General features: G+C 36.9%; 1 protein-coding gene across 1 annotated transcript in view; it reads left to right on the forward strand.

Annotated features, from left to right (window-relative positions):
- The window catches only part of LOC111144745 (ryanodine receptor 2), a 549,385-nt gene that overhangs the window by 86,005 nt on the left and 448,405 nt on the right, over positions 1 to 14,975 (forward strand). Inside the window, 1 exon segment of the mRNA XM_022499183.1 lies at positions 12,483 to 12,587. Coding sequence (XP_022354891.1) covers positions 12,483 to 12,587 — 105 coding nt within the window.

The raw sequence follows: 14,975 nt of genomic DNA on the forward strand, positions 1-14,975 counted from the left end.
CCGTGTAAGTCAGCTGTGGTAGCAACACATTCTCCATCCTTGTTTATCTTGGAATGTCTTTATTTTACTTCATATTTGCAAAGTAATTTAGCTGGATATTGACTTTTGAATTTACATTTTTTTCAGCTGTATGAATACGTCCACTGTCTTCTGACCTCATTTCAAATGATAAGTCAGAAGTTAATCATATTGATTCTACATTGTTTGTGATGAGTAATTTTTTTCTTGCTGCTTTAGATGTTTTCTTTCTCCCTTTTTCTTCCTTTCTTCCTTCCTTCTCCTCCCTCCCTCTCTCTCTCTCTCTCCCTTCCTTCCTTCCCTCCCTCCTTCCTCTTTGCTTCCTTCCTTCTCCCTCCCTCCCTCTTTTTTTCTCTCTCCTTCCCTTCCTCCCTTGCCTCCCTCACTCATTCTTTTTCTTTCTTTCTTTTTCTTTCTTTCCTCCCTCCCTCTTTCTTCCTTCCTTCCTCCCTCCCCCCCCCCTCCCCTCTTCCTTCCTTCCTTCCTTCCTTCCTTCCTTTACAGTTTGATTATGTTGTGTCCAGGTATGAATTTCTTTGTATTTATCCTACTTGGGATTTTTTGTGATTCTTGAATGTGTGGCTATGTCAACTAGTTTTTTCCCATAGAATTTTAGCAGTTTTTGGCCATTGTTTCTTCAACTACATCTTGTTCCTGAAATTCCATATATGAGTGAAATCATGGTATTTGTCTTTTTCTGACTTATTTTGCTCAGCATCACACTGTCTAGCTCCATCCACATCATTGCAAATTGCAAGATTTCATTCTTTTTACGCTGAGTAATATTCCTCTGTGTGTATGTGTGTGTATACACTGCATCATCTTTATCCATTCATCAGTTGATAGACCTTTGTGTTATTTCCATGATTTGGCTGTTGTATATAATGTTGTTACAAACATCAGGGTGCATGTAACCTTTTGAATCAGGATTTTTGTAACCTTTGAGTAAATACGTAGTAGTGCAATTGCTAGATGCTAAAGTAATTCTATTTTTAACTTTTTGAGGAACCTCTGTACTGTTTTCCAGAGTAGGTGCAGTTCACCTGAACCTAATATTGCACTGTATGTTAACTAATATATCTGTCTGTCTGTATATCTATCTATCTATCTTCTGGTCTTTTCCTTTTATCCTGTTCTTCTGGGACACTCATTACATGTATATTGATGCATTTTGAGAGATTTTTGAGGTTTGTTAATTTTGTTAATTTGTTAATTTTTTTTTACCATTTTTTTCTTTGTTCACAAATGATTGAATAATTTCTATTGATTGATAACTTTAAGTTCACTGATTCTCCTTTTAGCTCAAATCTGGTATTGAGATCCTCTAGTATGTTTATTAGAGTTTAGTATGCTCAGATCCAGAATTTCCACATGATTCTCTTTGTGTAATTCCTGTATCCTGATTGAGAATTTTTATTTGTTGTTTCATTATTAAAGCACTTTCCTTTATTTATTTAAACATGGCTTCCTTTAATTCTTTAAATATATTTATGTTTTAATGTTGCTTTGAAGATTTTCTCTGCTAACTGTAACATCTGGAAACACTCAGGGACAGTTTGTCCTGACTTATTTTTTTCCCCCCCTCAGTATTGGTACATTTTTCTGGTGTCATTTTTTTCCCCCTATGGCACATTTTGGGGGGGTTAAAGATACAATATTTTAGGAAGAATACATTTTGACATTTCCCCAATTCAAGGAAGTGGCGGTGTTAGTTTTATTTGTCTTTTCTTTTTTCAGCGACTTGCCTGGGCTGAATCTGTGAAATCTGTCTCACATGTGATGTTTTGACACTGATGTCACTTTTCCAATTTTTTTTTCTTCTTTTTGTTTAAACCCTGATTCCTATAAGTTGCCCTGTTCATGCAATGTCTTAGAGTTAGGGCAATGACTGCACAGAGGTTGCACCCAGATACTTTGAGCAGTAAGGGTTCTGTCCTCTGCAGATGGACCTGTGTGTGGGTAGAGAAGTGAGTAAGTTTGGGTCATTTGAGCTCTGCTTTGGATTTGCTTTGTGCTGGGTTTTTGGTGTCTCTTTGGGCACACACCACTCCAGGTTAACCTGGAGTCTCTGAATAGCTTGGGTCTATTTTGCGTGCTTGTTATTTCATTCATAAATGTACTGAGTTGGGGGCATCTTGGGGGTTCTCAGTCAGTTAAGGATTAAGTGTTCGGTTAAGTGTCCAACTCTTGATTTCTGCTCAGGTCATGATCCTAGGGTTATCTCCCTCTGTCCCTCTCCACCTGCATCTTGTACACTCTGAGTCAGGCTAGAAAACCTGTCAGGTCTTGCTGGAAAGTGTAACTTCACGGACAAGGTAGCATGCATGACATCTACTCCGAATCAGGTGAGCTCCCCTCCATGGTGCGGTACAGCTTTTGGTCCTCACAAATCACCCCATGCCACAGTCTGGCAGAAGCCCAACAGTGGCTGAGCCGAGGGGAGATGAAAGAAGCCTGGAGACATAACACCATGGACTCTGACTGTTTTTACCTGAAGTTCAGCAGTTTTCAAGTATGGGAGTTTGTCACATATATTTTTAATGCCTTTGGTTAAGTCCCACAGCTCTGAAAGTTTGTTTAAATTTTATCCACCTTGCTTTTCAGAGAGATTAGCCAACCTCCACACTCGGCCACATGAGGAAGTCCCCATCATTTTTGTTTTTAATGTAGCTCATCAACCATTTTATCTTCTTGGAATTGATTCTTGAATATCAAAAAGTATCACACTGTGGCTCTAATTTATCAAGTACCCAGCTGCTAGAGTCATCTTCCTAAAATATCCTCTAATTTCTTTGTGTTACCTACCCCTTCTGAGCCAAAATACGTGTTAAGCAAGAGGGAATTTTTGGTTATCCAGACTGTATCTGTACTCTGTTATCTTCTGCTGCATGTTTATAGTGTATATGGATTAATTGATCTCTGAAGTATGTCCAGATCACTTAACATCATGTCAGGGTTAAATTTCACCAAAACAGCTTCAGTTTCAATTTTGTGTTACTTACCTGAAGTATCTACCCTGACTTAGCTTTTTTAATGCCGCTATATACTCCTCTCATCAGCTAGAAAATATGGTATCTCTTACCAAAGTGGTTAGAAGTCCTGTCTTCTTCAGACAAGGAAAAGATCCCTGTGTCCAAATATACCCACAAGGCATCCATCTAGAGAGGATCATTATTTTAAGGTCTTACTACAATTTTACTCCTGCTAACATGTTCCCAGAGGGGCTCATACCAGGTTTCGAGCTTTTAAAATATCCACAAGCCCAAGTCCTAGAGTTTGGGTCACTCCTGACTCTGCTTCTGTGTGTAATTCTTTAGAGCGTGAACATGGTCATGTTAGGTTTAATTTATCAGCAATAATTGCCATCACACATGGGTGGAAAAACCAAACAGCCAAGAACCAGGCTGATGTTACCTTGAGAGTGGCAACGTGGTATGGGTTTTAGACTAAGCAGATATTCCTGTCAATAGTTTCTGGCTTAGATCAAATTATTGACTTTCCTGGTTCACCATTTACGCAGTTATGTAGCGGGGATAATACTGCTTCCCTTGTAGGGTCTTGATGAGAATTAGGACCTAACATGCAGACAACTCTCAAAAATAATGTATTATCATTTACATAATTATTTCTACATGGTTTTATTTATTTTACATTCTTGAAACTGTAGAGAAATTCCATGCTAGCAGAATTCCTAGGAAGAATTTCCTGGTGCTGAATGTCTCTGTGTCTGCTTGGAGTTCTAGTTTTGAGATTCCAGGTGATGTTACTGAGTTCATTCTAGCTTGATTTGTTCAGAACGATACTGAGCAATTAATTTAGCTCTTGCCATTTTAAATTAATTTAGATAAAATCATCCAGCACATTTTCATGGAATGAGATACCTACGGGTGAGATGGTTGGTATTTGTATGATTATGCCTGAATAAATCTGTACTGTTACATAATTAATGAAATGTGCAGACATCATCTTATTGCCTACATAGCTTGATGTGGAAGCCGTAAGTCTCCTTTTCGGTTTTTATTTCCTTTCTTACTGTGGAGCTCTGAGTAATTTCAGAATCTGTTGATTCCCCTTTTCACAAGTTTGTGTGCATTCTTTCCTCTTCTTTTAGCAGATTATGAGACCAGGGTCTGTGATTATTGTAGCGAAAGGTCATATGACAGATAATTAGGTTGACCTAGTTATGATAAAATTTGTTTTTTCCCCAAGTACTTTCAAGCAGTGAGCCTGTAAGTACTTCCTGGAGACAGTACTGTTAATCATCAGAAATTTTCACTGGATATAAACAATGAATCTTGGAACACAGCATCAAAAATTAATGATGTATTTTATGGTGACTAACATAATAAAAATAAAAAAAATTTCACTGGAGGATCTACCAGGTTTGAGCACTTTTTTAAAAATTTTTTTTTTTTTTTTAGTTTTTATTTAAATTCACTGTATATTAGGTAAATACAGTATAACATTAGTTTCAAGTGTAGTAGAATTTAGGGATTCAACTTTTACAATGCCCAATGCTCACCACAAGTGCCCTCCTTAATTCCCATCACCTGTATAACCCATCTCCCACCTCATGTCCCCTGTAGTAACCGTCAGTTTGTTCTCTATAGTTAGGAGTCTGTTTCCAATAAAAAAAAGAGCCTGTTTCTTGGATTACCTCATTTTTCCCCCATACAATCATTTGTTTTGTTTCTTATCTTCCACATATGAGTGAAGTCATATGGTATTTGTCTGTCTTTGCATCACTGGGATTTTAACATGGAGCAAGGCTGAGATGTCACTGATTCTAACATTCAACAAATACTTGGACCTCACAGTAGTTTTGTCTAAGTTATTATTGTGTACTTACTGTCACAACAATGCCACTTCCTTAGTGCATATGTAATGAGCATGTATGTATTTTGCTAATTCTTTAAAAAATCTCTTTTGAGTAGAGGGAAACTGCTCCAGAATGATCTGTGGTGACTTGCACTAGAGCAGTGCCTCCAGGATTTGCGCTAATTTATTTATTCTTGTGGTTTACCTTTATATTTGCAAGTAGCTCTAAACTCTCTGAATTTAGTGGTGAGATCATGGTCTTTTAAATAGATTTTTTTTAAGGGACACCTGGGTGGCGCAGTTGGTTAAGTGTCTGCCTTCAGCTCACGTTATGATCTTGGGGTCCTGGGATTGAGTTCAGCATCAGGCTCGCTGCTTAGCAGGGAGCCTGCCTCTCCCTCTGCCTGCCTGTCCCCCTGCTTGCGTGCTCTCTCGCTCTCTGACAAATAAATAAATCATTTTCAAAATGATTTTTTTTAATTTGGAGCCCACATTCCTAGAACATCATCATGATGTACTTACTGGACTAGAAATGATGTGTTTTAAATGCAAATTACATAACTGGGCCATTACCTAGAGTCTAGAGAATTAGGTCATTATCAAGATTGTGACTGATAAGACCATTTGACTTAGGAAATTTTAGAAGCAGGGGGCTAGAGCCAGAGAACTATGAGTAGCATGTGTGATCTTTAAGATACCTTCATATTAAGGCTTAATTCATAGCAGAAGTCTCTCCTCTGGTTTTCTTTTGAGGGTTTTGCTTTCAAAATGTCATGTACTTATGTTGTCACTAACAGTGGCTTCCATTCAAGGTGTGTGACCAGATTTGACCTGAGACAATGCTCCTGTGGTGATATTAGAATGGGAGAGGTGATGCATGATGGAATGTCAAACTAGTGTACCTCTGATTTGCACTGACCCATCTGAGTCATGTCAATGTGAAAATAATTGTAAAAATGAGATAGGTTGGTGAATCTACCTAATATTATATTCAGTATTATGTTTATACATTGTATAAAAAGATGTGTGCCAGTGGGCAAAATGAACACTGTGCAAATCCTGGGAAACCCTTCTAATTCACTTGGGATTGTCCTAATGAACTGCTGAATTGCCAGAATTATGGCTGTAGGTAGTGGTGATTTACACTAATTACTAGTCATTTAAACCTGCTAATAGATTCTTCCCCACCTGGACCTCTGTTTCAGGAATACCAAGTGGAATGACTTGAGTTTTTCTGAAGAGATTTGAAGGCTTTAGACCTTGGGAAACCCAGACATACTGGTTTCATCCATTACAATTACATTAAGCTTGGTAAAAACAAAACAAAACAAAACAAAAAACCAAAAAAACCTCCTCTAAAAGAATTCATTTACATAGGATAAGTATTTCTTTCCCTAAGGCAGTTTCTTGTTAACCTGTGGTGCAAAGTGGGATGAAGGGGAGAAGAACATGACAAAACAAACATAAAAACAAACAAACTCAGTACTGTGAAGTCCCATGGGAAAGCGTGATGGTCTTGTAATAACCATATTGTCTGGCTGGAAATAGGGTGAAGTGTTAGCATTGGAGTTTTAAAGATCTATAAAGAGGAAAAAGTCAACTAAGATTTTCCTTATATTCTACTTGATACTTCTTCTCACAGTATTTTATATAAGTGAATGGGATACAAAAGCATAATTTTATTGGAATGGTAGAATATAGAAAATTTTTTAAAGATTTTACTTATTTATTTGGCAGAGAGAGATCACAAGTAGGCAGAGAGGCAGGCAGAGAGGTGGGCGGGGAGCAGGCTCCCTGCTGAGCAGAGAACCCCATGTGGGCTCGATCCCAGGACCCTGAGATCAGGACCTGAGCTGAAGGCAGAGGCTTAACCTACTGAGCCACCCAGGTGACCAAATACATAAATACTTTAAAGAACATTATTCCCCATGTGGTAGGTGAAATTTTGTCTGGTTCATGCTTATACTTGGCAACTTGAAAAAAAAATCAAACAAGCTTTATCTTTTGGAGAAGATCCAGTTTGGTACCTCCACGGTTTGTGGAGAAATTGACCTTCCATGGTTACAGTGCCTTGCCAAAGGCCACTCAGCAGATGTGTGGCTGAGCACAAACAAATCTGTCTCAACCTCAGACCATCTGCTGTACTCTAAAATATACTGTCTTCATATTTCTTCAAAAAAGAGTAGCTCTTCTCTTAATTTACATCTTGTTGATTCTGAGCTTTCTACCCGATTTAGTTTTTTCTTAAATTAGGCAGATAAAATTATATTTTATTGGCAATTTCTGGTTGATAATGCATTGATTTTCTTATTTGAACGTCAGAAACAATTCTTCGAAATGTGTTAAATATTTTGCCACTTAATAGATGGGAAAGTTCAGACTGATTTACCTGAAATTCCTTGGGTAGTTACATGCTGGACCTGAATCCCATGTCCTCAGATGTGGTGACTTACTCATTTTCCTGTGCTGTCAAATTGTGAAGATTTAATACCCCATTAATTTTCAAAATACATTTTGAGATATCTGAGTTACCCTACAGGTTATATGGAGCACATTTGAAAGACACTGCAGTTTCTGGTGGTTTGTCTTACTTCACTCAGCAAAATCTCCTCCAACCTGTCCACGTTGATACAAAAGTTGGGTATTCATCCTTTCTGATGGAGGCATCATACTCCATAATATGTAGGTACTATATCTTCTTTATCCATTTGTCCGTTGAAGTGCATCTTGGCTCTTTCCACAGTTTGGCAACTGTGGCCATTGCTGCTAGGAACATTGGGGTACAGGTGGCCCTTCTTTTCACTACATCTGTATCTTTGGGGTAAACACCCAGTAGAGACTGTGAATACTGAGAAACAAACTGAGGGTTTTGGAGGGCAGGGGGTTTGGGTGTTGGGTGAGCCTGGTCGTGGGTGTTAAGGAGGGCACATATTCCATGGAGCACTGGGTGTGGTGCATAAACAATGAATCTTGGAACACTGAAAAAAAATTAAATAAAAAAAAAAAGAAAGATACTGCAAAAAGGTAAGTTAACTTGTCTTTGTATTAGGAGTCTAGGAATAAGTAGAGATCTGTTAGAGATCATTAGAGCTGTACCTACCTGTATCCCTTTAGGCAGATTTGCTTAATTTTCCAGATATAGATGGACTCAGAGCTTGAGGTCAACTCAAGGAAACAGTGAGCACCTTCTTTTGTTGGGAGGGTGAGGATTCAAGTTAAATAACAGTGTTACATGGCAGTGTTACTTGAACCAATCTTCAGGAGGAATATAGTATATCTAGATCTTTTAGCAGTCATGAATAATGAGGTAGATAAAGATCTGCTAATAGACAATGATCTCTAAAACATATTAGTAATTTACAATATATGTAATTTGTACAAGGTGAGCCCATTAATGGGAAAAGCCATTCCATATACTTGTATATGCACATATGCATGTAAATGCTAGAAAAAGACCTGAAAAGGTGCACATCCAACGGGTCATCAAACTCCAATTGGTGATGCCTGGGAGGGAGGATAAGGGAGAATGAATATAAATTTGGAAAGAGAGTTTTCTGTCCTTTGGTATTATTTGAATTTTCAATAAGGAAAATGTTTTGTTATGTGATTTTATTTACATGTGTTTCAAAAACATGAAGGATTTTCCATAGTTGGAGACTTGGAAATGGATATTGTAGGCTAAAGGAGGAAAAGCATGAGCAAAGGTATGGGGATGCTAAAATAGAGTGGTTAGTTACTATGCAATTTTTATACAGTGATAACGAAAGAGATGATCTGTGACTTCTGTAGTACCAAATTACCTGTTGCAGTTCAGTTAAGGTGATGGCATGTTTCAATAGGTTTTTAAATGGGTTAGGCAGTTATATCCTTGGAAGCCAAATGGTTTGATGAATACCTCAGTTGGAAACCTAATTGATTTCATTCAGACTCTCCAATGCCAACAAAGCCAATTGCTGTGTGAGGTTCTTCTTGAGAATTTTCTCCCCTTAAATCTAGGGAACTGTCAGGCAGAGGAGAAAGACAACTGTTGTGTTTTAAAAGGAAGAAAAGTTCCATAGCCAGGTTGCTAGCTTCAGGTTTGTTATTCTTGGGGGAAGTACATGTCTCGATAAAATTGGGGTTGTCCCACATGAAGAGTAGTACTAACCTTTTGCTGCTTGCTTTGGGTACTGTTCTTGGAAGCACTTTCTCTGACTTAATTTTGCAGGAAGATAAATGTTGTGGATAACGTTTAAGATGCAGACAGGCATACCTGCTGTGTTGTATTTCTTTAACATTCTTACGTGGTCTGTTTCGAAGCACTTAATAATGTAAAAGCATACAGCCTAAGCGTTGCTTTTTACAATTTAGGAGTACATTCATTGTAAGGATAAGCAACGCTCTTTCACATTGAAGTTGGAAAACTTCAATTTCTCAGTTACAGGAAGAGTTGATTCAAAAAATAAAAGGTGAAGGACAAGGTGAAAGCTTGCAAATGTTTGTGAGTCGGACCTCTCGTTCCAGAAGTTTATAGAATGTTACACTGTATTTCTTGTGCCTGGTGTTAGGAGTCATTTTGATTTCTGGCCATTTAGTTGGTCATTAATGAATGAATGACACCCTTTATTTTCCCCTGACTTAATTTTATTTCTGGAGAGTGGGAACTGAGGCTTAACATAAATGCTATAGTATAGTTTAACTATAAAACATTCAAGGTTATTTGAAGAAACCCTCATCTAAATTAAGGAATACTTTTGGTAGTTCACTTTGAAAGGTCACGAGTTAGGGTAATGATTCTGTTGCCTAAAACAACCAGAACATTTTTCTTTAGAGCGAAACAAAAAGGTAATACTCTAGAGCTCTGATGCATTGTTTCACATTTTCCTAAAAGGGGTAAACAAAATTTTATTCCGGCTCAGCTTTTCTCTGACATCTGTGCGTATTTTGAGGAGGAGAAGGGCAAAGAGGGAAGAGAGGAAGATGGGTCAGAAGAAAGTGGGTTGAGACTTTGAGAGGCAGTTGCCTCTATGGATTGTCTATTTATTCTTGCTGACTCCCACTATCTAGAAAAATATCTTGTAATGGGCATGTCCGTCTATGGCAACATGAAATTCGTGTGGCGGGATTAATTCATTCCAAATCCATGTGTTTTTCAAGGATCTTTAAAATAAATGCAAGCTGGTATAGTAATCCATATTTTAACATTTTGAGCAAAGTGAAGCATGAAAAAATTTAAGTATGTTCAGTATATGAACTTGGCCAAAAATGACCTTTTCTTGAAAATAGTAGAACATTTTGGATATTATGAACCAGTGCATGATTATTGATTTGTGTTTTCAAACACTGTTTCTTCAAAGTAGAGTCCATTTAAGAATCAGTTTTAAGAAATGAGTGGTACTCCATTAGTGCCACAGAGAGAAAGGATAATATGCAAAAATAAGGATAGTGGCTCCCTTATTTTGATTTCTTGTTATGTTCTTGACACTGTGAAAAGCTCTTCACTTACATTATCTCATTTATATTTCACAGCAAGTCTATGGGGATGATAGAGTTATTATAATTACTATATCATTTTCCAGGGAAGGAACCAAAGATTAGAGAAGTTAGCAGGTATTAAGTAGTGAGGCCAGGATTATTGTGTCGGGAACTATTTATAGAATCCAAGCTCTTAACTGTTACTTTATAGTCATTCTCAAGCAATTAATGGGTAGGGGTCTGAAATCAGTCCAGTGGTGCCCTGGGAAATGTTCTCATAGATTTCTGAGAGCTAAGTGTTACATATTTAGGAATTTTGTAAGCTGATATATCAACTTTGACTTTGAAATCAGCAGTTACTATTTATGTCATAGAAATAGGCAAATGCTACAAATCAAGGCATTTTTTTTTTGACAAATTGGTTCACTAGCACACCATTTAATAACATAAGATTCTACCAGCAGTGTTTGTCAGAGTATAGCTTGCAAACCTAAACATTTAAAATGGATAAGAATGGAATAAATGCTTTGAGTATCAGATTTTTTGCCCCATAGCATTTGTCTTCGTCTGATAAATTATAGTTAACATAGCTAGAACTGAGATAATTAAATTTAAAAGAATTTATTCCTAAATGTGAAAGGAAGAGAGAAGTTCTTCCCTAGCTTTTATCTTTTATCCAGTCTTTTATCTGAGGATTTTGGAGAGAAAGCTCTTGTTCGGCTGACTGCAGATTAAGAAGGCAGTAGCTATGCCCAGATCTGGGAATTGATTTTGACCACTAGCTGAGGTGGTCTGAGGAGGAATGGAGAGACATTTGGCTGTGCCCATGACAGGAAAATGGAGGATTCCAGCGAAGGAAAGTTCATTAAAGAAATAAAACCAAGCAGAATAAAACATGGGTGCCAGAGAGGTTTGTGGGATATAAGAAACCCCAGTGGCCAAGATGACGTGTTCCTTTCATCCACAAAAGATTTTTAATTCTGGAGCCCTAGCTCTTTATCTTGCCTTAAAATGATAATGTATCATTCTCTGCTGATAGGAATCATTCTAATGGTAGTGGTTCAATTTAATAAACACTTAAAAATTGAAAATTGTAATTTTGATACTTTGTAGCAGGTTATCAAATTTATCCTCTTAATGTTCTTTTTATGAAGGAGACATTGTCCCTCTTGCGTTTAGTGTTGAATGTGTTTATAATGTTACTCTGTTAAGAGAATCCTACTTTGAGGATCTTCCCAGACCAGTTGGACTGCCTCCTGGGGCCTGGTTATCTAAAGCAAAACCTGTCATGAATGATAATATACTTGTTCCTGATTGGGATGGTTCTAACTCACTTACCTATTTCCTTCACCACCTTGATAATTACCTTTTGGGTTTTTCAGAATTGATGGGGTTATTGTTTGGAGTGGGAGTTTCAAAGGAAGGAAAGAGAAGGGGAAAAGTATGAATGAGAAAAACAACACTTACATACATTCACCCACACATACATTCACCCACCCACCTACCCACCCACCCATCCATCTATCCATCCCAGTACAGAGCAGAAAATCACATTGCCACATCTCAAATATGTATCCAACTTGAGTAAAACAAAGTAATTGTTTTCTTTCTGGATGAAGAGAAGCTTATGTAACAAAGGCTCTATTGTACCAATTCAGTTTTTTATTTTTTTAACTTCAATATTAGTTCAATGCAAGAATTTTTCTGTTCCTTATATTTTTTAATCAGCTGACTGTGTGGTAGATTAGAATAGAATTCTTGAGAGTCCAAGAAATCTGGCCTTTCAATACTGCCTTGAAGAATTTAGTTATTGTGACTTTGGAAAATTCACCTAACTTCTCTGTTTTCTTGTACACACAATGATAGTAATAATCCTTACAGACAATCATAGAGGAGTTACTGATAAAGCTTTGAGTGCAATGCCTAAGAGAGTAAGCAGGCACTCAATAAAATGTTGGCTATCATTATCTATAAATTCAAAAATGGATTAAGTGTGAGCAAAGATAATATATTTTGATGATTTTGGAACTGATACTAGAGAATTGACGAGTACTCTTTTTTTTTTTAATGAAGGAAACTGATACATAATAAGGTAAATTGGGTCTGATTGCTTGATGATGATGATCATGATGATGATGGTGATGGTGTTGGCGACAGCAGCGATGATGGTATCTTTTCCTCTTTCCACACAGAATGTTCCCCCAGACCTCTCCATCTGCACCTTTGTGCTGGAACAGTCTCTCTCTGTCCGGGCCCTGCAGGAGATGCTGGCTAACACCGTGGAGAAGTCAGAAGGGGCAAGTACTTAATTTATGTATACTTGTAGTATTTTGATTGTATGAATGATTTTGTTCATAGGTCTTGGAGGTTTTCTTTGTGCTGAAATAAGTCAATGAATTTTACTTGTAATTTCCTTAAGTTTGACTTTCTATTTTGTCCAGCGGACCTGTGATATCTTAAAGAACTTAAAAAAAAAAAAATCCAGCCTCCAGGTGATGTGTGTCATTGAACCTCATGCTTATGTCTGTGGCTTAAAACAGAATTTTTCTTTGAGCAATTTGTGTGTTTTCTTACATTTTCAGAGCCTGTTATTGTTACTGTCTTAATTAATTGCTTTATGCCTGGATATTTGTCGTTAACCTTTATTTCATTTTCAAATGCCTCTAACCATGTACCTATGTTCTGAGCTTCTTTATGGCAAGTAAAATTTCATGGCACTCGTATATTTTAAGTAATAAAATTATGACAATATGTCTTTAATCAATTATAGTTTTGTAAACATCTAAGAATTTTCTTCTAAAAATTGAAATTCTTACTCTGTCCCCTATGAAGACATTTTTCTGTGAAATCTGATTTGCTAATTTAAATTTTTTCTATGCTATAACTTGATATGACTGATTTCTGGGCTACTTTCATACTTAACCAATTCATTAAAGTTTAGAATTAAGCAGAGGATAGATGGCCAAATTTTGGTTTCTTGTTGTTTTTTTGTTTTGTTTTGTTTATTTTTTTGCACTATAATTACTGCAGTGTATGGCTTAAATGAAACTTAAAATTTTCCCTTGCCATTATTGGTCTATGTTACTGTTACGGTTTTTAATCCTTATTCCAGTTTTGATAAGTGAGAGCATTGAATAATAACACATAGTTCCACAGAAAATGAGTGATCAATTAGGATGTAAGATATTTTCATTAGCCTCATAATTTTGAGAGATTTAGTTGCACACAAAACTTAATTGGTTTGTACATTACTTCTAATTCATTTTAAATGTTAATAGTACACTAGTAAGTATTGAGGAGAAACTTTAGGGATTTTTATTTGATATTAGAATAACAACTTAGTTTACAAAAGATCCAAATATATGTGTTTTAACTTTTCAAGTTCATTTTTGGTTACAAAGAAGTTTGAAATTACTGTGTTAAACTATATAAAATGTTTTTAAAATTTCTGTTCTTCAACATGAAGCTTTTAGAATAGGCTTACATAGGAGTAAAATATTTCTCAATTCAACTAGTTTTGTCTGTACCTGGAATAACTTCTTTTGATTTTTAAACATCACTGAGGCATGTCAGCTTTGAAATTCAAATCTTTCTTTTATTTTATTTTATTTATTTATTTGACAGAGATCACAATTGGCAAAGAGGCAGGCAGAGAGAGAGAGGAGGAAGTAGGCTCCCTGCTAAGCAGAGAGCCCGATGCGGGGCTCGATCCCAGGACCCTAAGATCATGACCTAAGCTGAAGGCAGAGGCTTAACCCACTGAGCCACCCAGGTGCCCCCAAATCTATTTTTTTAAAAGATTTTATTTATTTATTTGGCAGACAGAGATCACAAGTAGGCAGACAGGCAGGCAGAGAGAGAGGGGAAGCAGGCTCCCTGCTGAGCGGAAAGCCCGATGTGGGGCTCAATCCCAGGACCCTGGGATCATGACCCAAGCTGAAGGCAGAGGCTTTAACCCACTGAGCCTCCCAGGCACCGCAAATCTATTTTTAAAAAGAAAAATCATTTTTCTTTTGCCTAAGCATCTAGGAAAGTATGTGTTATCATTTTACTTACACTGTAGATACCAGCTTATGGATGAAATGGTCATAAATTTTATTTTTATATTGCTAAGCTACATTTTCTAAATTTAACATCCTTGAAAAGATGTTTTATCCCCCTAAAATCATGAGGTTGGATTAGGCAAGCTCTAAATTTTCTGTGTGTTGGGGTGATGGAAATACTGGGAGTTATGTTTTTCAGATATTTATTAGGATTTCTGCATCCTCTCCCTAATATTCTTATCTAGCTGTATTTTATTTTGAATTATTCCCCATCTACAGGTTTCTGTCAGTTTCTAAGGTGGAAATTTATGTGATGTGTGGAACAGCATGTTTCAAAGCCCAGCGTAGCTACCATAAGACATTCATTTCATTAGAAAATGTAAGTTAAGAAGAATCTGCTGCAAGGAAAGGACATCTTTCTTTGATCTGAATGTCACTTTTAGATGACTAATTTTTAGGAGGAAGCCACTGTCCATTAGCTCAAGGGGATTCTATATCTTGGAGAAAGAAGTGCTCCTAAATCACAGAGTAGTTTGAATTATACCCTGAAATGATACCCAAAATACTTAACAACTTTGGAACAGGCATCAATTAATGAGCGTGGACCTCAGCTATAATGCTAGAGGAGAAGTCCTGGAGAGA

The sequence above is a fragment of the Enhydra lutris genome, unplaced genomic scaffold (genome assembly GCF_002288905.1).
Source record: "Enhydra lutris kenyoni isolate GAN:26980312 unplaced genomic scaffold, ASM228890v2 scaffoldscaffold12, whole genome shotgun sequence".
Classification (NCBI taxonomy): Eukaryota; Metazoa; Chordata; class Mammalia; order Carnivora; family Mustelidae; genus Enhydra; species Enhydra lutris.